This window comes from Amphiprion ocellaris, chromosome 4 (assembly GCF_022539595.1).
Source record: "Amphiprion ocellaris isolate individual 3 ecotype Okinawa chromosome 4, ASM2253959v1, whole genome shotgun sequence".
NCBI classification, from domain to species: domain Eukaryota; kingdom Metazoa; phylum Chordata; class Actinopteri; family Pomacentridae; genus Amphiprion; species Amphiprion ocellaris.
Window position 1 is genome coordinate 25,730,106 of NC_072769.1, and position 27,711 is coordinate 25,757,816.

General features: G+C 39.1%; 1 protein-coding gene across 1 annotated transcript in view; it reads left to right on the forward strand.

Moving 5' to 3' along the window:
* Window positions 1–27,711, forward strand: part of tll1 (tolloid-like 1) — a 65,234-nt gene that overhangs the window by 8,858 nt on the left and 28,665 nt on the right. Inside the window, exons 2-10 of the mRNA XM_023287853.3 lie at window positions 15,722–15,844; window positions 16,048–16,128; window positions 18,224–18,397; window positions 18,498–18,615; window positions 20,981–21,159; window positions 21,676–21,781; window positions 23,952–24,076; window positions 25,628–25,743; window positions 26,011–26,113. Of these exons, the coding sequence (XP_023143621.2) occupies window positions 15,722–15,844; window positions 16,048–16,128; window positions 18,224–18,397; window positions 18,498–18,615; window positions 20,981–21,159; window positions 21,676–21,781; window positions 23,952–24,076; window positions 25,628–25,743; window positions 26,011–26,113 (1,125 nt within the window). The remainder of the gene's footprint in view (window positions 1–15,721; window positions 15,845–16,047; window positions 16,129–18,223; window positions 18,398–18,497; window positions 18,616–20,980; window positions 21,160–21,675; window positions 21,782–23,951; window positions 24,077–25,627; window positions 25,744–26,010; window positions 26,114–27,711) is intronic.

Here is a 27,711-nt window from a genome sequence, read left to right on the forward strand (position 1 = left end):
GAGCTGCAGAAGCCATGAGTCAGCACCGCCGTCTCTCCGCCCACCTGCCACGCATTGCTCAATTATTAAATGTCTGGGTGCTTTTATGTCACCTAGCTTTTCCTGATGGTATTTATAGCACTGAAAACCATTCACATATACCCATTCATGGCTGAGGAAAAGGCACCTTCTCTCCAAAGTCAAATTTCTGTCTTTATTGTCGGAACCCAGCTGTGGTCAAAGCCTACCTGCAACCATTGACACCTGCTGGGGAAACATTTTAATTCAAACTAAGCTTCTGAGGGAACAAATGTTTACTGTGTGCCAGGACAACATTGCGTGTACCAATCAACTAAACAACCACTACTTTTTTTGGCGTTTGAAAGCCATTTCAGACACTCCAATGTCATTTTTACCAACTAGGAACGACCTTTGCCAAATTATGTTACATAATGGCCACAACATTGCAAGGCCTCTCAGTGTACAGAAGTGGTTACACCGCAAGTTTTAACTGCTCCATAGACATTGTTTCTGCTAGATTGACTGGAACTGGCTCCAGAAGTTTCCATCTGTTCCGTATGTAGCTGCTGTTTCAGACTTTCAGAGTGTTCACAGAAACTTCACATTGTGTTGGGTCAAAAAGTCTTGTGGAAACTTCTCCAACATTTTCAGTCCTGAATCTCTACAAAATTTATTTCAGAGTATGTTGGTATTTGGCCTGATTCCCTCTTGCTTTAACAACAGCTGCAATGGACTCCATTGGTTTGTTAGAACTTGATAATGCATGTTGTCCCAGCATAAACATTCCAAAAAGCTTCTTGTGATGTCAGGAATGTCTGAGTTCGTCAATCTTGGAAAGCTCAAAGAATTATTCAGTGAGGTTGAGGTCAGGTTTGCAGTGGAGGGAAGTCTAATACAGTCAGCTCTCCTTGGTCATCTTTGGTCTTCAAGTGGAAGCTTTGAGGTGTGTTTGACTCGTTATCCTGCTGCAGAATGAATGCTTCTCCACAAAGATGCAAACCCAAAGAATGGAGTGCTACTTTGTCAAGATCAGTGAGGAGTGAATTTAATGCAGGTGTTCGACACTTTCACTTAGTTTTTCTGCTATGTCTCCCATTATCACAACGCTAGTTAGTTACTGGAGTATTACGACACAGTCCGATTGTAACAGCTCATCAATGACTACAACAACCTTCTGGTGAATAGTTGAAACATATCAGAGTGTCATCTGAATACTCCTTTAATGGGAGGAAAGAAATCCGACGTTTTGCACAAAGGAAGATAATCAATGAAACAAAGCAGCTTAGACGTATTGCAGAATCTGAAATATCTCTTTTTCAATTACATGTCAGAACATCTTATGTTTTCAACTATTTCTGAATCCTCAAACTTTCTGATCATTTCCAGCTTTATGTGGAAATATGACAGATTTTTGATATGATTTTTGGATGCTGCTGTATGTATCATGTACGTGTTGTGTTTTTGATTATCAAAGCATGCTTTTTAGTATTAGCCACTTCTTAAAGTTAGCATCACAATTCACCATGTGTAATGACTCTCATCTTAATACAGTGAAAAAATGAGAAATGTCTGCATACAGGAGCCTGAACCATCATTAATGTGTGTAATAACATTGCTTTTGGCACTGTGACAAATTCAAACATCTCCTGTGCTTGGTAAGTATCCAATATGAAATGAATTTCAAAAATTGATATCTAATAGCGTAATGAAAAAAGATTTTTCCTAGATGCAGACATTCTCCAGCTTGAAGCTATCCGTGTCAGATTTCATGCCATCATTGGAGTTATTCACTGTAATCTGACTATGAAACTCATTACTCACAGAAATTGTGCTGAAATCAAACCTAAAAAGAAATTAATCTTAAAGTAACTGAAGCTATGTAACAGCACTTACAGAGTGTTGCTGTCCACCGTCCCCACAACCGTATCGTTGTTCTGTGTGAGCTAACCTTTATTGGATGTTTGTGTATGTAATGGTCTGTTGGCTGCTTGGCCCTCGGGTGCACACCCAGGACACCCTGATGTCCCGTCAAAATGTCTGGCCAAACCCATGACCCGCTGGAGAGGAATCCGAGTGTCACAGTAAAGCGATTAGCTCTGAGTGTGTGTGTGTGTGTGTCATTGGATATTATGTTATTCTGTCTCATACCAAACATTTCTTTGCCTGTTATCTGCTTTACTTTATGAGCCAGAGTGCTCTTTAAATGTGCAGCTGTTCTGAAGCTGCAGATGCTCGTTTTTACTTTGCTCCAAATATTATAATTGTCTAAAGTCAGACACCGTTTTTGCAAAGTAATTGAAACAGTTTTATAACTTCATGATTTAGTGTCTTTTTCGCTTCATGCAGATTTTTTCCCCACATCCATGGCACTTAATATTCTTTTCCGTTTCTGTTATTTTTCCACCAATTAGATCATAACATCCAAACTGTTTCAGTCATGTTGAATGATATACCAAAAAATACATAACGAAAGAAAGCTTGAAAACAATCTCCTGTTAACTGGATATGGATATGTATCCAAGCTTCATTTCCAGGTTGTTTCAGATGTCATCTATTTTGAAACTGTGTTTGTGCATAAAGACGCTGCACTTACTCTGATCTGTAGACAAACACACTGTGTCGGAGGTAAACATGACGATGTGTCACTGTAGAGGTGTGTGTGTCTTGGTCTTTGTCATTGTCTGAGGCTGTGATTTAAGTCTGTAAAAATATATAATTAGAGTTTGTCTTCGTGTGGACCTTTGTTATGTCAGACTCAAATCTTAGTTTTGAAAAGTTGGTAACGGTTTCTCTTCAGCTTCTTTTACCATCAGTCACTCACGTAAACATGCCGTTTAGTTCTGGATTCTTTTATCGAATGTCACAAAGATGAAATTATTTCCTTTACTCTCTGTCTCTTTCTTAAAAACATGCTTGCAGGAGGGTGTGAGCTGTTTTGAACTTGGACTTGACATCTGCATTTTTCTTTTTTTCCTCCTTTTTTTCTGAAAGTACATTTTTGGCCAGTGACGGCGCAGACTCCAGCATCTCTTCGCATTCCAACACCTTACAAAGTGAAGTAGCTCATCATTATTCCATCCTAAATCCTCAGAGAGAAGGCTGGAAATGGGCAGTTTCAGTTTAAAGTGCTACTTAAAGTTATGCTTTGCTCCACAATGGACAAAAACTGTGGACAGTTTGGTTTCACAGTGGTGATTTTGGGCTCCACTGGTGACAAAACATCCGTCGAGACAATTCATGTGGCGTAATCCAACTTAGTGTCCCTGTGATTTAACACATTAAAGAGTGTGACCTTAATGGAGGTTAAGGATGGTACATGGGTGTGTATCACATCTGACTTTTATTGTGATAGATTTGCACGTTGTTGGCTTTTTATTAGGTGTAACCATGATTTTCCTGCAACCTTAATAATACACTAATCTCCACGCACAGATGTTGTAGAGAGAGAGAATTTGAATAACTTAACCAATTGCCCACATGTCTCTGTTATTTTCTAGTGACAGAGTTGTATTTTTCTTTTTTCCACTGTCTGTCTGTTTGTTCAGACACATGGCTTAGATCTGATTCCTCATGCACCCTACTGTAAGATTTCTTAGGTCCTGCCCTTCCTCTGCTCATAACTGCTGCATCTTAGGTCACTTGTTGTTGAGTTGAAATCTGATTTTAGTTTAATGCATTTTTTTGTTTGTTTAATACGATCCCTATTAGCTTTATGCAAGGCAGCAGCTATTCTTCCTGGGGTCTTCATAATTTCATTAGTGACAACACAAAAATGCAGTATGTACACACAATGCATGCAAATCAGAAAATTACAGAATACACTGTACAATACATACAAAAAAATGCACATAGCCAACACATTCTGAACCAACAAAACATACAACACAAACTCCCACTTTGAATCATCCTAAAAAATAGACTTTGTCCTACTACAAAGATGCCATGACCCAACAACAATAATGATCAGCAATAATAAGTTATCAAAGATATAAAGAAGTACATGAGTATTAGATCAGGTGGACTGTGATACTGGCTGAGGCTACATGAGGTTTGATGTTTTGGCTTATTTAAAATGTGAATGTTTGAGTGATGAGCCCAGGCATCAATAAATGAAGTGAAACAGGATTAAGATAACCCAAGGTAAACAATACAACAGGGCTAAAAAAAAAAAAAAAAAAAAAAAAAAAGATATAATATTAAACATCTATAAAGACAACATACCAGGAATGGTGAATCTACTTATGAATATGTACATTTTGATTTTGACAAAGTTGTGCATTAGAATAGATGCCTTAGATCGGGCCTATTCAATTGGCGGCCCGCGGGCCCCTCACAACTGACCCACCCCCCAATGACCCCTTTCCAACCATCTAAAGCAGCCCCATTCAACTAGCGGCCCGCGGGCCACATGCGTCCCGAAAGCAACCCTCGAGACGACAAGTTCTTACAAAAATTCCAACATTATTGCGAACATTGAATGCAACACTTACCGTAACCTAGCAACTAACCCACAATGCATTGTGTTGAGGAGACGCTTTTGAAAAGTTAACATTAGCAGTTCTATACAGGTGAAAATAGCAGCATGTCTTTTTCTATCCTGAAACGACAAATCGGCGAGGAAAACCGTCGGTTTAATCCTGCGTGGACTGACAAGTATTTATTTATTTACCACCAAGTCCGAACACCAAACCAATGCGTTTACTCTGCAACGAGTGCTTTGCAGCGCTGAAAGATTATTATGTCCGAAGACACCACATTGAAAAACATGCCGCGTTTCGGACAAACTTTCCCGAGGGATGTCATGAGAGAGCGGCGATAATTCAGAGTTTGACTGCATCTTACAACCGGAGCTGTACGACAATGAAGCGGACCTGCACAGCTCAGGAAAGGGCCACGAAAAAGAGGCCGTTCACAGACTCAGAAACTGTGAAGGACTGCATGTTGGCTGTCGTGGATGAAGTTTTAACGGACGATAAAGTTTAGACGAGTGTGATATCTGCTATCAAACAGTTCTGACACGTCAAACATTCGCAGGGTTGATGTTCTCGCCACAGATGTCTTCGAGACATGGTAAGTGCAACAAAGCAACGTGCTGTAGCAGACACTAAAGGTAGTTTTATGTATTTATGTGACTATTTTATGTTCCCTTATTATGAGTTTAATATTTAAGAAAGACATTTTGTTTTGACAGTTATTTCACTTAGTTGCACTTTATTATGCACTTTGATGTCAGCTTTATTTCATTTCAAAGGGATAGTAACTATCACTGTGCCCACTGTTTATTTTTTTTTATTATATGCACTGAAGATGCGACCATCTCAGATGAGACCAAATATAGACAGGGACAAACTCTGTTTTTTGTTATTTCAAAAGAAGAAAAATGTCTCAAGTTCTGAAAAGTTACTGTTAACCAAGTTACTTTTTAATGCACTTTCAGATGTAACCAAAACAAAAGATGGTGTTTCTAATTGGCACTTAGTTTTTATGTTCATATGCACCTTAACATGTGCTTATATTTACCTATCAAAATGTGTTGAAGTTGTGTGTTTGAAATGTAACATTTAAAGAAGCAGTATTTCAGCACAGGTTTAGTTTAAGTACTGCTCTTCTATTATGTTTATGTCCTTTTGGATGTGGCAATACGTTAATAAACATCCAGTGTGTTTGTTATCTGTTTGTGTTTATTTTAAATGGTTAACTTTGCTCAGTGTCTGCTAAAAACGTCCGGCCCAGCTCATGTTCTTAATCTGAAAATCCGGCCCCAGTGAATTTTTAATTGAATAGCCCTGCCTTAGATATTAGTGGCATATTCAGCCATATCATGGAGAAATGACTGCAGCATACTGCCTGCAGGAGAGGTTTGGATGCATGCTTTCATACTTGATTTCCAGTGTTGTAAATCCCATTTGACCACAGCCTCTGTTCAGAGTTTCATACACATGTTTCACAGTCACATTTCCATCTTCCAGGGTTGAGTGTTTCATGGGAGAAAACACGTTTGGGTGGAGTATCAACTTAATGGTCTGCTCAGCTGGAAAGCATGCCACATTTTACAGTTCTGGGGCCTACATATTTGGTACCTTGCCTCATCATGACTGCTTTTCCACACTGTCGGTGTACAGTAGGCTCGAACTGCAGCACCTGCTGTTGCTTGGAAAGAGTTAACGTGGATCAAGCGGCTTGAACAATGATTACTTTCGCAGAAAATCCTCAAACAGGGCCGAGATAATCTCTTTTTAATATTACAGCAGGTTCACAGCCACAGCTATGTACAAAATAATAATGTCACACAAGTGGAAGTGCTCACATCCATGCACATGTTCACACACATGCACACACACACACACACACACACATCTTAGCCCACCTACAGCGTGACCTTATATTTGCTTAATGAGGAGCTTAGAGAGGTGTGTGTGCTTGTGTTCTTAGTGTGTTTGTGTTAGATACACCCCAGTGAGTACAGCATGAGCGCATAACTCAGCAGTGCATAATTCTCTACTGTATTGTACTGTAGTGTTTGCCAAATGTCAAAAAGGACGACAAAAGCTACTGAATTCTTCACAAATACTAATACAGGAAAGAATATACAGAACTTTTGGCTGTTTATTCATGTCTATATTGTGTTAAGAAATGTAGATATATTTAAATATGAAACACGTGAACTGTGACCTCTTTAAATTTCTACATATCTAAATCAGTGTTTCACTAAATTGGGGTTGCAAAATGATTTCCAGAAATCCATCAATCTATCAATTAATCATCAATATAGACTGCATCTAAATAGGGAGCATCGTCCCTGAGCGGCTGTCTTCAAAGTTTAACCCAGAGTCCACTTGCAACGCCACAAACATCTCATTAAGTGAGTTTCATGTTTAAATGCAAATGTAAGTTCGCATGTGATAGCAGCAACACTGGCGTGTGCTGCTAGTTACACACAAACACACACACGTGTACTGTGGATGTTTACTCAGTGCTACAGTTTACACATTTAGATTGCTTTGATGTATTTTGCCACTAACTGACTTGAAATTACTATTAGTTGGTGGGCTTTTGTATACTTTCGTGTTTCATGCTGGTTTTGGATGGATGTATTTGCATGTGTGGCTACACACAACTTTTGTATGCTTCCACTACCGCAATAATATCGTGGATTATGGGTTTTTGGAACTGTTATTTCAGGAACCTCAGATCTTAATACAAAAAAAAAAAAAACCCACAAATTTTGACAGAGATTGTCCTTTTGTTTTTGTTTGTGCAAATAAAGACTGTGTTGTTGGGTGATCACAACACAAAAACAAGAAAACAGAGAGCGCAATACTCCACCAAGGCTGTTCAGTCTTTGTATAATTTCCGTACATTTGTAGTAAGATTGCAATCATGTGATCATACAGTCACTTGTTGTCATAGTTACACTGACACCATACCGCTATCTCACAATGACACAGAAATCTTTAACAAGTCCATGAATCCAGACTATAAGATACATCACTGCCAAAATCTAATGAGGAGGTCCTTGTGTCATTTCTGACTTTCCCAGAAAATTTCATCCAAGTCCGTTAGTCTGTTTTTGAGTAATGTTGTGCACAAAATAACAGAAGGACAAACGTACAGTGATCGTAACTATAAATGTTCATGCAGGTGAAAAAAATACATTTGGAGAGAAATTCAACATCGGTAATTATAAGAATATTAAGAAATGAAAATTAGAATCACTTCAACAATTACAAACTGAATTATTTTTAATTAGAATGCAAATTTCATTGCTGCTGTGTTATTCATTTATCAACAGATTACATTCAAGTACTGAAAAAGTTTTGGATCAGGCTGATGCGTTCTCCACGGCCATGAACCAGTAGCAGCTCAGTATGTGCTCACATTGTACAAGCGCAAATCATGTTCACTGCACGATGGCACACACACACACACACACACACACACACACACACACACACACACACACACACACACACACACACACACACACACACACACACACACACGTGATCACACTGAGCCACTTCTACGTTGTTGGACATTTGTTGTTGGGCTGCAGTGAACTTGCAGAAAGCCAACGTTAGTCGTGTCCCGCTGTGAACCCGATCGATGTCACACAAACTGCTCACCGACCGCCAGCGTGGTGAGATGAGCTGAATGCACATGAAGATAGTTTGCTTCTCAGTTTGTGTTTGGTGCATTACTTTTGTGTGTGTGTGTGTGTGTGTGTGTGTGTGTGTGTCGTTGTGCCAGAGTGTGTGTTTGCTGCAGTGCCCCTGCTGAAGGGCAAACAGTAAGGCCCTGGTCAGCATGATGTAGGTCTCCCGGGACAACCTGGGGTTTTTGGATCAATACCTCTCCTCCTGCATCTCCCTGCCTCACTGTCCTCACCCTCCTCACCCTCCTCACCCTCCTGGCTTGACTTTGGGCTATTTATGGTATCTCTATGGATTAACAAGACCCCAACAATCAATGGACCAAACTTACTACCACTGTACTCTCCCTCCTCTTCTCGCCTTGTATCTCTGCTTGTGTCAGCTCCTTTTCTCTGGAAAACTTTAAGTCCTTGTAGTTTCCCGTGTTGTCCTGAAATATCTGAAACTACTAGAGGTATAATCTCAGGACACTGTCGAAAACACACCATGCCACAAATAGAAACAAAAGCGAGAGGAATATCATTTCTAATGCAGCTGCAATGTGATCCGGTCTGTGTTTGTGTGAAAAATCTCGCTGCGACCTTTAGCTGATGCAGGTTCTTTAGGTGCAAGTGGAATTTTTTGCTCATATATTTGGTTCTTTTGCCAGTCGAAAACTGTCACCCACTGTGCAATTTGGTGTCAGTATAACAATCGTAACAGGCCTTTTCAGACCACATCTTAAATGAGTGCTGGAGTTACTGCTATTTTTGTGACTTTACATGGGAAAGTCACACCCAGATCCACTTCTTCAGACTCAAATAAACCACTTTTATACATAGATGTCAGTTTTGATAGCTCTGCTTTTCAACCAGTTTAATGCAGCCTTTTTTTTTAAGCCCCTAAGTAATAAACAGACAAGATTTTATTGTATTGCAAAGTTTGTCCTGCTTGTGTCATTGCTGTATAAATATCTGACTTTCCAGATGCTTTATTGGTTCTAATTAATCATGACATCATCAAAAGAAATCTGGTTTGTCCTCATAAAACCTCTTTCACCGCTGCACCTGCACGAGCTGCGTGGCACGTTGCTGAAGGCTGCAACATACTGTATTGTTGCTCTGCAGAGATTTGCTTGTCTACCTGTTGCAGCTGTTTGCTGCCATTTGATGGAAAAAACATGCAGACCAAGAGGAAATACAGGCTGCTCCTGTTAGCCTTTGTGCTGCTGGTCTTTTTGCTTTTGTTGTGCAGTGGAGCTACACTACCGGCCAAACGTTTCGAAGCAAGATCAAATTTGTATAAAAAAGATCATAGTTTCATTGGTGTACTTTGCAACAAAATAAACATGATTATTATATAAAGAGTCACTCATCAGAATAAATGTTTAATTATCAGGTATTTGTATCTGTACTCTTGTTTCTTTACTCAGCTGTTTCTTTCTATCCATTTCTGTTGTAGTTATAGAGATATGGACACAGTTGAGATTTATTGGAACTTTTGTGTGCAAACTCTCAAAAGCCAAAGAGCTAAAGTAAATAATGCAAACTGTGATTTGTTTTTTTTTACTTTTACACTTAAGTTATGACTCTTGTGAATTTCCTCAACTCTAAAACTAAGCCCTTCTTTTCTTTTGTTAACATTTATTCAATAATTTTCTGGTAACATCAGTGTATATAAAGGTAAATTGAGGAAAACGGTGCGGTGAGAACAAAGTCTGATCATGCAGTAAATACATCCCAAAATCCATAGAATTCATATTGGTTTTATTATTTTTGCATTTTTAAGAAAGACATTGAGAACAGAAACTTCAAGTTGCTTCCAAACTTTTAGCCTGTAGTGTTCGTGATAAAAGCCATGGATCAACATAGGAGAGCATTAGTCACAATTTGCACTTATTAACACCTGCATTGTTAATAATAATGAAAGAATTCAACCAATCAAAATTCGACTATTCGACAGTGTCATCACAGAGGGAAATGCTCCGTTGATGTGATTTTTGAATTGAATGATAGCATGTCTTTGCAGCTTTAAAAGGTTAAATTCTTACAGTCCTATACAGAGAGGTGTACAAATGGACACTAACATAGGATCGTAAATCCATCCTAAGGCCTGATCATACTTTTTTACATCTGTGTGTCTAAAAGAGCCTGCAATAGTACACAGATTTTGTCAGCCAGCGCCATCTGTGACAATCTGTACAGCCCAAAATTTGTGAGAAAATCTAAAGTGCAAGTGCACCACAAAACCTACTCATTCTTAAAGTGGATGCTTGTAGTGAGGATGGACTGTATGAGGATATTCCTCGTAATCCACACCTGTTTAACTCGTCAGTGGAAGAGTTGTAATTGCTGCCAGACTTTGGTACTGCTTTAATCTTTGCATGCTTTCCATCGACTTTGCCCAAACACAGAGAGAAGTTCTAAATTATCTAGAAATCCCATGCTCTGTGTGCACCACAGGAATAATCACACTGACATGGTGCTGCAGCTCAATCTGTAATCAGCTGCAATTTTCCTGTAAAAAGTGTGAAGCCACTGCCAGCCTATCGGAAACATCCACAGGAGCCAAGTGTGTTTTTCTGTGTTTCATATGAGAAGCGATGCAGTTTGAGTAGAACCATGCACCCTTTGAAAGTCTGCACCAGTCTGTGCACAGCAGTGAGGAAAGCATGTATTAGCAACCAGCAGGTTAATGTCGACTTGCATTGCATGGGCAAATTCCTTGTAATAATTGTAGTAGTAGTTTAGATTAATTACAGAATGACAGAAACATTACCAGATTCTCAAGTATACATTTTGGATACTTTTACTGTACATCTTAAGTGGTCGTAAACTGAATATTTTCGTGCTTTGGCTGCACAAAACAAGCTGCTGGAATTGGTCTCCAACTAGCTAAAATTAACTGGAGCAAGAACGCAGATAGCCTGGCCAATAGGTGATAAAATCTGTCCACCATACCTGCAGTATGATCTTTGATGAATGCTTAATGCACATTCATGTCCACATTTTTACTGTTTTCACCTATTCCCTGTCTTTATGCTCGACTAAGATAAGCTTATAAGATGCCAGCTGTTGTTTCATATTTAATTGACAGATGTTAAAAGGATATCTGATGTGGGGTTTTCTTCTGTTTTTTCTCTCAGTAGTTTCAGACACAGTACAGGTGTATTGCATAATAGATCCATAATAAGTATTAACACAGACATCACACACTACCCATCTGTATCTGACATTATTATTTGTAAATCTGTGGTCATTATGGTTTGCTTCCTCACTCCAACAATGGTGCGAAGTTGAGCACAATGGCACCCTGACCCCCATTTCCTTTAGTGGCAGTCGTGATTAGCTAAGAGACAAGCTTCTCCCATGCCATTGTTAATGTATTAGTGTCTTAAGTCCCTGTGGAGGGCAATAACTGCGCTCGGCTAATCATGTAGCCATGGTTATCGTTTAGTTGTTCATTGTTAGCAGCTGGAGATATACTGTGGATACGGAGCAGCAGAAAAAAGAAGCCGAGTGGGATACGAGACTTGCTTTGTGTGATGCTAAGAGGTGTGTGATAGAAACACATACACCTGATATGTTAGTATTTTCATAAATATATATAATGAGTGACAGTCATAAATGTAACAGAAAGTGAGTCGAAGGAGTTGTTTTTTTTATTAAGATTGAGCAGAAAATTCATATTTTAGAGAGAAGTTGTGCAGCTTTTGCATTGTTCTCGTGTTCTCATGCAGGCCACCAAGTACCTCCTGAAATATATTACTGCAGGTCGCTTGTAGACCGAGCATTTATGTCTTAAAATTCAAATTACTGTGTTCCCTGACACACATCCTTGTTAATGTGGTTCATAGAAGGAAAGTAAACTATGATTTTCTTTTTTTTTTATATATATATATTTCATTTGTAGAACCTTTTTCATTTTTAATCATATAAGACACATTTTTGGACTGATTTGTAAATTTATCCAAAATAAAAATGTATTCAGCCTTTTCACTAATTATCTTGTTAATATATACAGTACACATCAACCTTAAACCTTCTTGGGCATTATTCTAAAAGCTTGACACACCTTTATTTTGTAGGTTTCTTTTTTTATTCATGGCAGAGTTTGAGAGTTTTTATGTTCTAGCACAACGTTAACATCCGCCACACCAGACTTTCCAGCTACAACGAACAATTTAATAAAACAATTCCAAAGTATACCCATTTAAAATAGCACTGATTTCACAAAAGTCAGCTTTTTAGTTGTACAAATTATCCTTAGTTGTGAGAATAATTTAAAGGATGCCACATTACGTTCTCTGCAAGGTCGTTCCATGCTTGTATCACACAAAGCCTGAAGAACTTTTGTCAGAGAAACACTTTGAATCATTTTCTCATCTTTCACACCTGGAACTAGTTTAGTAGCTCTTCTCTGAAGTGTAAAAATTGCTTTAACATGTTTTATTTATTAAATTTTACAGTGTCCTGTTGAGATCCCAACAGTACAGAATAACCAACATAGAATTTGCGTTCTTGATTCTGAGTTATGTGTGTCTGTGTGTTTGGAACTCAAGTAACCTATCAGCTACTACACCTATATCCTTCTAATTGTTTGTCTTAAGCTGGTTGGATGAGGAGCGTCGGTCGGCAGACATTTTTAAGTTTCTCCAGAGATTCTCTGTTGTGTTCAGGTCCGGACTTTGACAGAGTTTTCCCTGAGCTACTCCTGTACTTATCTAGTTGAAATGTAAACCCAAACCTGAAATCCTGAACATCCTGGATGGATGGATGGATGGATGGATGGATGGATGGATGGATGGATGGATGGATGGATGGATGGATGGATGGATGGATGGATGGATGGATGGATGGATGGATGGATGGATGGATGGATGGATGGATGGATGGATGGATGGATGGATGCTTTTATACTTGACCAACATGAATTTTACAATCTGTGGATTCCTACATTCTGTTTTGTCCACAGTGCAAATTACCAGATTAGAGTGAAGCAGTATGCACACATTAAAGGATAAGTTCACATTTTTCTAAATGATAATTTAGCTTACACTTTTGGTTTGAATGAGGACCATAAACTTTGTCCACCATCTCTCAAACTGGAGTCGAGTTATGACGATCAATCTTCAATATGACCAGGAGGAACGATTACAGCAACCGATACCACAGGAATATGATAAATATGGATAAAATGTCTGTTCTTGTGTGGGAAGCGGGAGGACAGGAGGATGTTAGAGAGGCTGCAGTGGTCTAAGAAGGCAGGGAGGGAGGGAGCAGTGGAGGAGGACAGCGGTGGGAGTGTCGCTTTCCAAAAACGGCTTACACATGGCCTGATATCGGACCATGGTAAGACCACTGGGGACTGCTGACTCTGTGTGTGTGTGTGTGTGTGTGTGTGTGTGTGTGTGTGTGTGTGTGTGTGTGTGTGTGTGTGTGTGTGTGTGTGTGTGTGTGTGTGTGTGTGTGTGTGTGTGTGTGTGTGTCTGACAAAGCTGTTCTGAGCTCCAGCTGATATCAGGCACAAGTTTCTGCATCAGAATTTCAGAGGAATTTCAGATGCCTGATCGGAGTGAGTGGGGCTATAACAATATAACGTTTAACGGTGTTGCCAGAAGACTTGATTTATATGATCACACCAATATTATAAGATGCCCCTGGTACATGTGACAACTGCTGTAGCTTGCCAGCGGTTTACAAAGGCACATTGTTTTTACCTAATCAAAGGACCTCTGCGCTGGAGGTCTTAGTGGGTCAATTAGAACTTAAACCAACCGAAACCAGCCTGAAAAATCATTTGTTAACCTTTTTTTTTTATCCGCTTTCTAGAATGTCTTGATCACACTGACAGAGTTAGACACATTCACACCTGGAAGCTACTCCAGTACAACCACAGTCAGATTTTTTAGAATCAGACTGTGGTTTAGAAGAGGAAGGTAAAACCTTGCTTAAAGCTACAGTAGGAAGAACTCCTCTCTCTGACTGAATGGTATGTGTCCACAGGATCCATCACTTTAATGCCTTCCATTCAATGTTCATGTGGAATGGCCCACATTGCATTCTGGAAGCATCGTGCCCGCTGGCTGCCCAAACCTCATTTACGCAAAGTTGTGGTCTCGGCTACTTTATGCAAATGAGGCACATCGAGCGGTGGTGCAACGCCTCACAAAACTTTAATAAAACCTCTAAACTAGCTGTTGTTGAACCACGAGGACAAATTCAGCAGCTTACTTCTCACCTCAAATGTTCTCAGAAATACTTTTGGCTGAACTGTTTCCACAATAAAAGAGAAAGTTTGTGACTGAGCCACCATGTTGCCCTGAAGCCTCTACAGGACTGGTACTGGGTGAAGGTAAAGCACCTGTCACCATCACATCACCTAGTGACCCGCTAGTAACATCCCTATCTGGATACTGGGAAACAGCATGTTGCAAAAACACCCCTGTGTGTGAACCGTAAGACCCTAGGCATAGGTTTATGCACATGATTCAAATATGAGAGAATGCCAACAATGTGCAAAGCTGTCATCAAAACAAAAGGGAGCTACTTTGAAGAATCCAAATATAAAACATATTCTGGTTAGTTTCACACTTTTTTGTTTACTACATAACTCCATATGTGTTATTTCGTAGTTATGATGTCTTCAGTATTAATCCATCCATCCATCCATCATCTATACACCCTTAATCCTCATTAGGGTCGTGGGGAGCTGGAGTCTCTCCCAGCTGACTTAGGGTGAAGACACTGGACACCCTGGACAGGTCATCTGTCTATCATAGGGCTACATATAGAGACAAGCAATCACACTCACATCCACACCTACAGACAATTTAGAATTCCCAATTAACCTCAGCATGTTTTTGGACTGTGGGAGGAAGCCTGAGTACCCGGAGAGAACCCACACATGCACATGGAGAACATGCAAACTCCATGCAGAAAGATTCCGGGAAGGCCAGACACAAACCAAAGATCTTCTAGCTGCAAGGTGAAAGTGGTAACCACCAAGCCACTGTGCAGCCCAGTATTAATCTACAATGTAGAAAATAATTAAGATAAATAAAAACCTTTATTTATTTGAATCTTATTATTATTAAACACCTTCTGGTCACCAGCAGAAGATGCGTCCAAACTTTTGGCTGGTACTGTATACCTGTTTAAAATTGCACTAATTTCACAATAGTCACAAGTCGCAGCTTCATTGTACAAAATATCCTTAATTTAAAGAACGCCACAATACATTCTCTGCTTGTACGGCACAAAGTCTGAAGAGGTTTGTTTTTTGTTTTGTTTTTTACAGAGAAACACTTGATTTTCACACCTCTCACACCTGGAATTAGTTTAGTAGCTCGTCTCTGAACCCTCAAAAGTTCTAAAATATGTTTCTTTTTACAAGGACCTGAGATCCAGATTGTGTTTAAATTGTGTAACAGTGCACATAAATGACAAGCCCACTCAAAGTTTTTCCAAACAGAATGAAGACAAATACTTTTTTTTGTGTGATTTTTTTCAGGAATGGTAGAAATGATGACAGACATGTTGATAACGGTTGGTGACAATAATTAAGACTTTTTTTCTTCTTTCTTCCAGCTGTATTTTGGGGCGACATCGCTTTAGATGAGGAGGACCTGCGCATGTTCCAGATCGACAGGACGATAGACCTGACGCAACACACACACATGCACACACACTCCCGACAGGGACACACGTCTGGTGAGTGGACTCGACATCTCACTCTCACTGCATAATCGCCGTGCAATTCTCTTTCTCACTTTCCTCTGAAACTCTCCCGTTAGCCTTCAGCTGCAGAGTGCAGCAGCTTGAGTAGGAAGGAAGTAGACAGGAGGCCACCAGAGGATACCGGCATTTATCATGCATTGTTTGTGTTTTGATTTTTTGGCTCTTGTATGCGTCAGGTGGCCTGGAGGAACACGAAACTGTGAAGAAGAGAGGATCGTTGTACCTGCTGCTGGAAAGAATACGCAGATTTGGCTTTGGTAAGAAATCTGAATACACCTCATGCTTTGATTTCTGCTTCCAAACATATGGTTTTAAGGATCATACCGGTGTCCGTTGTTACTTATTTAGCTCAGTTCCTTTCCTTACGGTAGACAGCGTTCCCAAACTTTTTATAATCGATCTTCTTGGTGCCACTGGTTTCCTTTTTGGGCACATGTTTAGTCCCTGCTTACAACTACGACCAGACATATACTACTGTTAAAAAGCTTGGAGTCACTATTTTAGCTGGAAACGGCTGATTTTTAATGGAATATCTCCATAGGGGTTAGGGTTAGGCTTCACAATGAAGCAAGTGGTTTGTTAAATTTTGCTGCTTGTCCCCAATAATCCTGTACAGCAGGGGTGTCAAAGATAAGGCCCACAGGCCACAACCGGCCCACCAGAGGGTTCAATCTGGCGCATGGGGCGACTTTGCAAAGTGTAAAAATTACAGAGGTGAAAATGAATACTTCCTGTGAAAATCTTTAAAGACACTGAACATTGTGCAATATAGCATGAGTCAGCAGCTTCAGCACGACAGAGTTTGATTTGGTGGAACCCAGTTGTTGATGTACTGCCACAACTTTTATGCATTCTTAATGTATACATTTTATACATTTACAAGGCAGGGAGACAACTTAACCTTCTTCCTTAATAGTTCCCACTTCAGTTTGTATGGTGTCAGGATTACTACACGGATGTGGAAAGAACGGGAAGTTAAAATAATTCCTAGATCTTGACAAGTTGAGAAATACTATATTGTTCAGTTCCAGATACCTGTGACTAAATGTTTTGTGCCTTCGTAGACACACTGTGATTTTTAAGTTGCAATACACAAATGATAAACTGAGGCTTAATATTAATATTATTTTTCTTCAGAATTTTAGGTCATTCGCAATGTTTTTGTGAAAAGATAGTTCATTAAACATGAACAAAATTTGAAGTTGTTGTTATTTATAGATTATTATGCTCTGATTTTACTGATCCGGCCCACTTGAGGTCAAACTGGGCTGAAGTGGCCCCTGAACTAAAATGAGTTTGACACCCCTGCTGTACAGGGATGCATTCAGAAACAGGTTTATGGCCAAGTACGTGTGCAACATACAAGGAATTTGGTTTTGTCTGTTGGTGTCATTAAGAGAAAGAGAATAATAGAATAACTATAGGAAAAATGGATAGATATTAATACATCTAAAAAATAATATATATATATATATATATATATATATATATATATATATATATATATATATATGTATATATATATATATATATATATATATATATATATATATATATATATATATATATATATATATATATATATATATATATATATATATATACACACAATAGTGTAAAATGACAATTGCTGAAGTGAGAATATAGTGCAAAAAGCAAAAAATATTGTTCATAGTGTAAGAATATTGTACAGGTGCAACATTGTACAGAAAGTTAATAAAAAGTCAGCTGTATTTTTTAAAAAATATATATATTTCATTGTGAATGTGAGTTTAATCATACAAGCCACAAAATTCAATTTTTTTTTTTTTTTTTATTGAGACTTTCAAAGAATGCCTATTTTGCTTTATTGCCAGATTATTCAAAATAACAACCGATACTGATAAAAGCTACAGGCTGAAGTGCATCAGTTTCATGATAGAGTTGTTTAGAATACTTTAGAAATTGTTTGACCTTTCCTTTCCTTCTTGATGCTCCTTGTGAGCTGCCAAAGTTTCCCTTCAGCTCCTGTTCTTTATGACCTGATCACTATGACATCCAGAGCTGCAGAATGTTTGCGTTACCAATTTAGCTCTCCGCTCATTCAGTGCACATTGTGAACGTCTTTGAATTAAATGTTTAATGAAACAGCATATTGCACCTCTGCAGCTATTTCTGTTTGAGTTTTATTACTCTCTGATGTGAGAACAAACTCCGAAAGGTCACGCGGAATAAGAAGCTGCAGCATCCAATAGCGTGGAAGCTCATTTATGAAGTGATATTCATAACAATAGCTCCGTCATTTATTGTGTTTGAACACCGGTGGATTTAATTGTGGTCTCTCTCTCTCTCTCTCTCTCATATCTCTGCCAGACCTTCTTCCCAAGAATGACAGCAAGGGAGCTGGCAGTCCGAAGAGCCAGACTGGGAAAGGTGGGAAGACAGGGAAGGTCGTGAAGAGCCGTATTCCTCGAGCAGCCACATCTCGAGCTGAGAGGATATGGCCCGGAGGAGTCATTCCCTACGTCATAGGAGGAAACTTCACTGGTAAGCAACTCCACTGGACTGCTGCCAGCCTCACCGAGCTGTTAAACACGCGGCGGCGAGTGATTGTATAAAAGTAGGATGTAAAATGTGTGTGTTTCAGGTAGTCAGAGGGCCATGTTCAAGCAGGCCATGCGTCACTGGGAGAAACAGACGTGCGTAACTTTCATTGAGAAGACGGACGAGGAGAGCTACATCGTGTTCACTTACAGACCCTGTGGGTGAGTCGGGAAGATCGCCTCGTGTATCTGTGATTGTACGTGATTTTGTTTGCGCCTAGAGTCCACCGGTGACCTTGTCATGGCGAGAGACGACACGGTCACTCAACAATGGCTCCACTTTCCTTCCTGCCCTGCTCCTGTTTCCCCGTCCCACCAATCACGCCGCTCGGTTTAAGTGTTTGTATGTTTGTGCAGTTTTTTTGTTCATACTCTGCAGAAGTGCATTGTTCTGTCGAGTGGCAGCACGGTGGGGTCAGAGTGTGTTTGTACAGCGGTGACACTTCACTGACTGGCTGTTGTAGCTGTAGGGTTTTACACTCTGAGACATTGTTGTGCAGATGGTTGAAGGAGTAGGATATCCAGCTACATCTGTAAACTTAGCGTTAAAGTAAAATAAAAAAAACATACCTCACAGCTATTCATATCTAAATAATATTTATTAAGCAAATATGCCAAAAACGTACCGGTTCTAGTTTCTGAGAATATGAGGATTTGATCTTTTTTTCTGTTTAAAGGTCTAGGAACATGCAATTTACATTTTTCATAATTTTTTTGAATATTTCCTTTGATATACTTATATTTTTATCGCCCACATTGACACATATATACATTAATATATAGTGTTGCTATTATCATTACAATTAGTAAGGCTATTTAAAAAACATATTGTGGTTACAGATTTTATTTCCAAGAAATAGTCAGTGTCAAGGTGCTAATATTATGGATTTATTCTTCAAGCGTCAAGGTAAACAAACAAACCGACGCACATTAATTATTTATCATCAGGTCTTATCAGGGTCTCTAATAAGATACATGTTGTCTGTTTGTTTACCAAAATGCTCAAAAAATAAATGAATAATATTATTTTACTTGAAGACGGATTGCCTTTTTTATCCAGTGTTTGTTTCTCCAGTGGTTGGAGAGCAAGAGTTCCTGGATGGATTCATGGATTCCTTGTTATTTATTTATTTGCTTGCTTGTTTGTTTGTTTATTGGTATTTTTACTTGTCGCACTAATAGAGCTCATGTGTTGTCGGCCATTCCAACTATGCAGCGATTCTTCATTTGAAATCCACTGTAGTCACACTTTGAGTGAACTTTTCTTATCAAACCCCATGGATTTAATTGTGTCATTATCCTCATGAATCAAAGATACCGAAATCTCCAGTTAGATTTTTATGATAACTTCTTGTGTTGATGCTTGTGTAAAAGCAAAATGCGACATTTCAGATGTTTGGTTTTCTTTTTCAAATGGAAAAAATGGTTCATGTTTGTGTTTTTCCTAATGAAATAGCCAAAAAACAAAGGTAACTCAAGCATGTTATCTTATCGTGAAAAGTTCAAAATTAATGTTAAACAATGCTTAACCTTAGAATAATAATAATGATGTAATATTTGCTCATTGATTAACGATACTGTGATTCAACAATAACAATAGTTACATGAGACACACTCCCAGGAATAAGTCTTAAAAAGTTCACTTTGAAATTCATTTGATTTATAGATTTGACAACAGACAAGCATTTAGGTGAGCTAAAGATCTGCATGTTAACGGATGATGCCAGTTGTCTGGAGTTCTCTGATTGGCTGGCTGCATCAGAGATTAGACACTTTAATCTGATGTATAAATACCCTCCAGCTTGGATGTACAGTGTGTGTGTAGGAAAGAGACAAGGACAGAGCAAGAAAATAAAGAAATGCACATATAAATCATAACCACAGTGCATTTGTTGCACCTGTTTGTGTGTGTATTTGTGTGTATGTGTGTGTTAGAAGTTACTGATGCTGGCAAAGCAAAAGCTCCATGAAAAGACTCTATCTACTCCAGTGACTCCTGATCCTTAGCATGCAATCAGCTCGCTGGATAACTTTAATCAGATTTGTTAGCCTGGCACGGATGTCTCTGCCAACCAGAAAAAGAGTGTGTGTGTGTGTGTGTGTGTGTGTGTGTGTGTGCGCGTGTGCGTGTGTGTGCGTGTGTGTGCAGTGAGCAGCGATATGTGAATTCTCACAGCTTATTCACACTGGGTTATGAAACTGCAGCGTTATCAGAGCGTTGTATGTAAATAAATCCTGGTGCTTTTCCTCTGGTGGATGTAGTACGGAGCAGGAAATCCTGAAAAGACTTTTGTGTGTCTACGTGTGTGTGTGTGTGTGTGTGTGTGTGTGTGTGTGTGTGTGTGTGTGTGTGTGTGTGTGTGTGTGTGTGTGTGTGTGTGTGTGTGTGTGTGTGTGCGTGTGTGTGTGACTGTGTGTTCATTGTTAATTAAATACAGCACTGCTGATGCTCTTTTCCACTGCCAAGCATGTAGTAAATATCAACCCCCTGTCTTCCCACTATCAACTTCCTGCTTGTCCTTACTAGGTGTTGTTCCTATGTGGGTCGTCGCGGCAACGGGCCTCAAGCCATTTCCATAGGAAAGAACTGTGACAAGTTTGGCATTGTGGTACACGAACTGGGCCATGTCATTGGCTTCTGGCACGAACACACGCGGCCCGACCGCGATGATCACGTGACCATCATCCGGGATAACATCCAACCAGGTGACACTCATTACCCAAGAGGCATCTGGGTCTCTGTTAGATTCATTCAGGCCATTTCTAACCGGAGACAGTGTCCTCAGACAGTGTGTGTGCACCTTTCCAAATTCACACTCAACTCTGGCTCTGGGGAAGTGTGAATGAGCCTTTTAATAACTGTGAAGTCACCTGGACCGTCTGTCGCTTCTCCTCTAACACACTTCTCTGCAACACGATGCAGTCTGACAGGTGTTAAATCAAATCACATAGCAGCGCATCAGACCTGAGCCGTGGTTTTACTTAGAAGCACATCAGAACTTTCAACAACTCTATTGGACTTTAAATAGTTGAATGAGGCTCTTTAAAAAGCTCATCTATTCTGACTTACCGGTAATTATTTAAAAGATGCTTCTGCATGCTACATCTGTGAATAATATACAGTATTTGTATGTAGACTTCTGAGAGCACACTGATGTGTGATTCAACTAAACCCTCTAAAGTCTGCAAGTATGTGTGTGTCTGTGCTTGTGTGGTTCCCAGGCCAGGAGTATAACTTCCTCAAGATGGAGCCAGGGGAGGTGAACTCTCTCGGGGAGCCATATGATTTTGATAGCATCATGCACTACGCCAGGAACACCTTCTCACGGTAACCGGCGGCGACATCTCGTCTGTTGACATGTTTTGAATTTACAGGATCGCAATCTGCCAAGTCAGATTTTTTTTTCACTGTTACAGTCTGCTCTATAATTTTGGGAAACAGTGACCTTGATGGTTTTCTAAGCACTTCTCTGTGTTTTTGGGTGGTTTTTGGTTTACTGTTTTTGGGTGGAACTGACGTCTAGAGCCAATCGTGACCGACTGTCGTTACTCATTTCATCGCCCAAGTGACGGCTTAGTGCAACGTGTTAAAAATATAAAATGCAGAAGAGGGGTCATTCTGCCTTTTTTGGGCATTTTTAGCATCATTTGTGTTCAGTTTTGTAGATAATCACTGCATAAACAACCCTTTACCCGAATCTTACAAAGCAACACAGCAAGCAATACTGTAAAACAGAGTCGGTTCTGTTGCCAAGAATGAGTTGGTTTTGGGGTCTCCTGCCCACACAAGACTTGGTAAATCATATTTAGACTAGACAAATTGTATAATTACAATTTGAAGGCATATAAATAACACATATATGCACATATATTGGTATTTATTACCGTAATATAGCAGGAAAGGATACATATGTTGAGCTAATGTCTCACTAAGGCTAATTTCTGCATCTACAAGTATGCGAGCGTCCACACAACATAAATTGTGAGTCTGTGTGGTGATGCTACAGCACAAGTGGTGTATGTATAGAATGTGTAGACAGCGATCTACTGTGCATGTCAGGAACAGACCTCCAAGGCGACCGGAAGCAGACTAAAAATTTGAATAACAACGGCTGTCTGTTTGCACATCCTCAAGGCAGTATACTAAAGACTTGTGATCCTTGAAAACAAACTATTGTGACCAAATATTACTACTTACATATTTTTTATCTTCCACTTGTGATCCATACTTCAGTACGCTTTCATAATAAGAAAATAGCAAACATGTATTTGTGTTTTGTAAATCCATTTAGACACACTTTGAGCGAAATTTTCTTATCAAACCTCATCGATTTAATTGTGTCATTATCCTCATGAATCAAAGATGCCAAAATCCGACATCTCGTGTTTTAGTTTTTATTTTATAATTAGATTTTTATGATTAGTTTTTTGTATCAATGTTTGTATAAAAGCAAAATGCAAAATTTGGGAGGTTTTAAATGGACGTTTCTCCATTTAAAAAAAAAAAAGGTTCAGGCATATAGGTTCTGTAAAGCGTTTTGAGACAATCTGAACTGTAATTGGCGCTATATAAATAACATTGAATTGAACTGAAATTCCCCCCAAAAATGCCAAAAAAAGATACTTCTGCATTGTATCTTATCGTAACAAGTTAACAAAAGATTTTACGCAGTTCTTAACCTTAGAATAAAATAATGTTGCTGCCTGATGAACAACAATAGTAACACGAGACAAGTTCCCACGAGTAAGTTAATTTTGAAATTGATCAGTGCTTCATTATGTTTTCATAATAATTGAAATAAATTGTTCTTAATGCCATTGCATTGAGGTCAGTACAACACAATTTAAAAACAACTCTCGCAACGGTTACTATGTTGAGAAAATACTCCAAAAAAAAGGAAAAAAATATACAAGCTTCAAGTCACACACACATCCAAACACAGGTTAAAATAAGTAATAAATATCTGTAAAAACTGTAGTGTAAGGGTAATGAAGTTCATGAAGAAACTGTAAAATATTTAGTAACTCCTACTAAGGCAAATAGAGAAAAAGGTGTTTTTTTTCTGATTCATGTTTTTTTTTTTCAGATTCATCATTTAATCATTTTAATCATTTGAGACCAACAAAATTTATCCTTTTGACTTGTGCTCATCTTGGCTTCTTCAGCTTTTCCAGCACATTTGCTCTGGCAGAAACATTAAGCCATTACATGATGCAGTAAAACTGATCTCCACCACTTAAAATCAGCCAGTTTGGATTTGGCAGCGAGAACAGTCATGGTTTCATTTTACGTGCTTTCCATGTGATAATGCTTTTTAATCTGTGCCATATCTTCAATTCCAAGCCAGTCAACTCCACGGCACATGCAAAAAAAAAAAAAAAAAACAACACTAAACGCATGGGGTGAAAAGTATTTACCCAGAGTGACTGTTTCCAAAAATGCAATTCAAACACAGCAACTAAGAATACACCACTGTTTTCTCACTTTCTTCCTGCAGTGGGATGTTCCTCGACACCATCCTTCCATCCAGAGATGAAAACGGGGTCCGGCCTGCTATCGGCCAGCGGACCAGGCTCAGTAAAGGAGACATTGCACAGGCAAGGAAGCTGTATAGATGTCCAGGTACTGACATATTTTCTACGAAAATGTGTGCGTCGGTGTGTGTGCATGTGTGCTGTCATCACAACTAGGAAACAAAAGATGACCTCTGTTTATCTGCCTGTATCTTTGGCTTCAAATCTTGCACGCCCCTTTACTCTCCGAGGCACAGAGGTGAAGTTGAGTAATTTGTTTTTCCATGTGATGCTTCCCTCTTTGTTTTCGGGGCCTCTCACACATCACACACACACTTGTCCAGTCGGTTCTTGCTCACGCCTGTTTTGTTCGAGCGTTCCTCTGGTCCCTGGCGAGCTGCTCTGACGTGATCTGGGTCTGCTCACGCTGAGCTGCGCCGCAATGTCGCAAAGGTTTATGATCGCTGATGCTGCCATTGCTTTTTGGCACAGAGTTCAATTCCCGAGACGTATTCACGCTGTAGGTCACAGCGATCACATCATGTTCTGAATGTGAGACAAACAGATTAAATAACGTGTCAATATTGTGGTCTAGTGAACATTCAGTTAGACATAGTTTTTGTGTGTATATTTTTACTTTTTGTCCAGTTTTGTTCTGCTATAATAGTAGAAAATAATTCATTTGTTCACATTTATATATACACCTAAGTATATCACGATATATGTGCCAGTTATTCTACTAAATCTGTATGATACTGGAGCGAGAGCAAGACTGTGTTAGTGTGTCCCAGCTGGAAATAGATACAACTTCAACCTTATAAGGTCATATTTGAGTGATACCATATTCACTGACAGATGAACAGAGCCCCAGGGCATTGTGGGGGAAAACAGCATGCATGATGGGATAGGAGGGGCACATTTGGCTAACCTCCTTTTGAGAGGGAACGACGGCGTTAAACCCAGAATGAAGAGTAAAGAGAGCAAATGAAAGAATGCTCATTCAGCTGCGGCTTCTGATGTCTTCACTGTGACTCATTAAAACTCTTTTACTGTAAATGACTGTACTAGTGGGGAATTTTGAAATTCTGCTAAATGGTGACGGAGCTTCACGACTGCGGTCGGACCTCACATGCGTAGCGATACACACAGGAACACGAATGCACAAACCACCTACATGCAAAACTGAGAGAAGCCAAAAGCAACACGAGACGTGAGTTTGTTTGGGAGGGTAATTTTAATTCCTTTACTGGTTTCTGAATTAGGAATGAATGTCTTAACAGTTTCCATATGGACGGATCAGCTATCATGGATGCAAACTTTGGCATGGAAACAGCCCGTGTGTGAGCCTGTTGTTTTGACAGAGTAGTATGTAATACATGTATTTTAGTAAATTGGCAGTTTAAAAATGAATTTCGTGCAGATTGAGAACAATAATAGCTATGAGAGCCATGTGTTCTTTAACAGTGTGCGATCAAGTCATCGATACACAGCTGAAAGGATTAAACACAACAGCAGGACTTGCCACAAAAACGTAACTACATCTGTGTGTGTGTGTGTGTGTGTGTGTGTGTGTGTGTGTGTGTGTGTGTGTGTGTGTGTGTGTGTGTGTGTGTGTGTGTGTGTGTGTGTGTGTGTGTGTGTGTGTGTGTGTGTGTTGCAGCATGCGGAGAGACACTCCAAGACTCAACGGGCAACTTCTCATCTCCTGGATATCCCAATGGATACCCTTCATACACACACTGTGTCTGGAGGATATCTGTTACACCTGGAGAAAAGGTACACACACACACACGCACACACACACACACACACACACACAAGCACACACACCCTACAGTGCAGTGAATGTGCAAGCACAGCCAATAAAAACAAGAGAGCGCTGACAGCACAACTGTATATTGATTAAGTCTTAACAGCACAGGTAGAACCCTCTCCTTCCTCTGCTGTGTCTCCTCTTATCTTGTTTCTGAAGTGCACAGATCTGCATTAAACACATTATTTATGGTTTTGTTTTGTTTTTTTTTTACTTTTTTGCTCCACCAGATTGTTCTGAACTTCACCACCATGGATCTGTATAAAAGCAGCCTGTGCTGGTATGACTACATTGAGGTTCGGGATGGATACTGGAGGAAAGCCCCGCTGCTTGGTAAGAACAAGACTCAGTCATATTGGAGTCATTGAGACAATGACCATTTTCACTAGCCCTTGTTTATAGCTTTAGTGACACCACACTATTCAAATATTCCACTGGATTTTCTAATGTTTAGGCTGGAGAAGTAGGAAATTCCTCCCAATCCATTGGAGACACTTCTTCTTCCAACAAATTTGGATGCACAAGCTGTAGGAATCATACGTACTTACTCTTCAACCAATCAAATTTCGTTGTTTTTAAATTCACTTAATCAGCCATAAGTGCACTCTCCCTGTTAGTGTTAGACTAAATTAATTCTAAATACACATAAAAAGCTAGTATTTTTCTGCCTATATTCATCTAAAATTCTGAATATAGATCTATATCAACTGGTGATCCCAGCACAAAACCTATTAAGGAATACATACAGACAAGTTAGCCTAAAGGTTTTAGAAAATCTGCCACGTTGGTTGCTGAGCTGGGATTTACAATCTGCTGTTTGCAAAATTTACACTCGACGTTTTGGGTCGTCCGTTTGAACAAAATGCAGCCACGTCGACGAGTTTGTCGACAAGGTGTCAATTAGTTTGAAACCGACTCTGAGCAAATGTTCAATTAAAGTAGTCTAAACGTTCATTAAGTTGCTTTCTGCTTTCTTGTCTAACAACGCCACCACTGCATCCTTAAAACCAACAAATTATTGACAAAATTACATAAGAAATCAATTTGACATAAATGAAAATATACACAAATGGACTGTGAATTTACTTGTCTGTAAAATAAAACTAAAAACCCTGTAAATCTTTTTTTAAAGAAAGTGACATAAAAGGACTAAAAAGTGCATTTCCAATTTTAAAAATTTTGTTTATTGCATGGCACTGTAAAATTCAAGCTTGTTCGTATAAATATATTTTTTATAATTAAATACGATTAATCACAGTGAGCAGGGAAAAAAAAGTATTGGTTCATAATTTTGCATAGATTTGTTTGTTAAAAAGAGAGATATCCTGTAATAATTATAGAAGCCTTCACTACAAAACTTTTTGATGAATTTGTTTTCTAATTAAATATATTGTCAGGGGATTTAATTGTTTTTATACATGTAAATATGCTTCATTAAACAGTAAAAAGTCATAAAATGAACATGACTTCATCTAAAAATGAGGAGATTTTTTGATATTTACTGAATTTTTTGGTGCCTCAGCTACCAAAATATAATTTTTTTTACTGTTATTTTTTACAGTGTAGTGTAGAAATATAAAAGAGTGACAGTCATTAAATGTCAGAAAGACACTTAGTGCAACACATAACACTAAACATGTTACTGCATTGAGACATTTACTGGACGATGATATTCACAGCAGTTTTGTGTATCTCACTGTGTGTTTTTGTATACTTACATGTTTGAATTAAGTTATGCCGTATAATCTCCATTAGGTTGGTGAAGTTCACAGTTGTGAAAATCTGTTTACATGTAGTCTGTTCCTCCTGCTGCCAAAAATAATGAATTAGACCCTAGCAATTGTCGAGTTCATTAGAATTTGGTCTGACGAGTGCATATCAACCTACCAACAAACCGACCTGGATACTACAACACTGCAAGGTTGTTATTG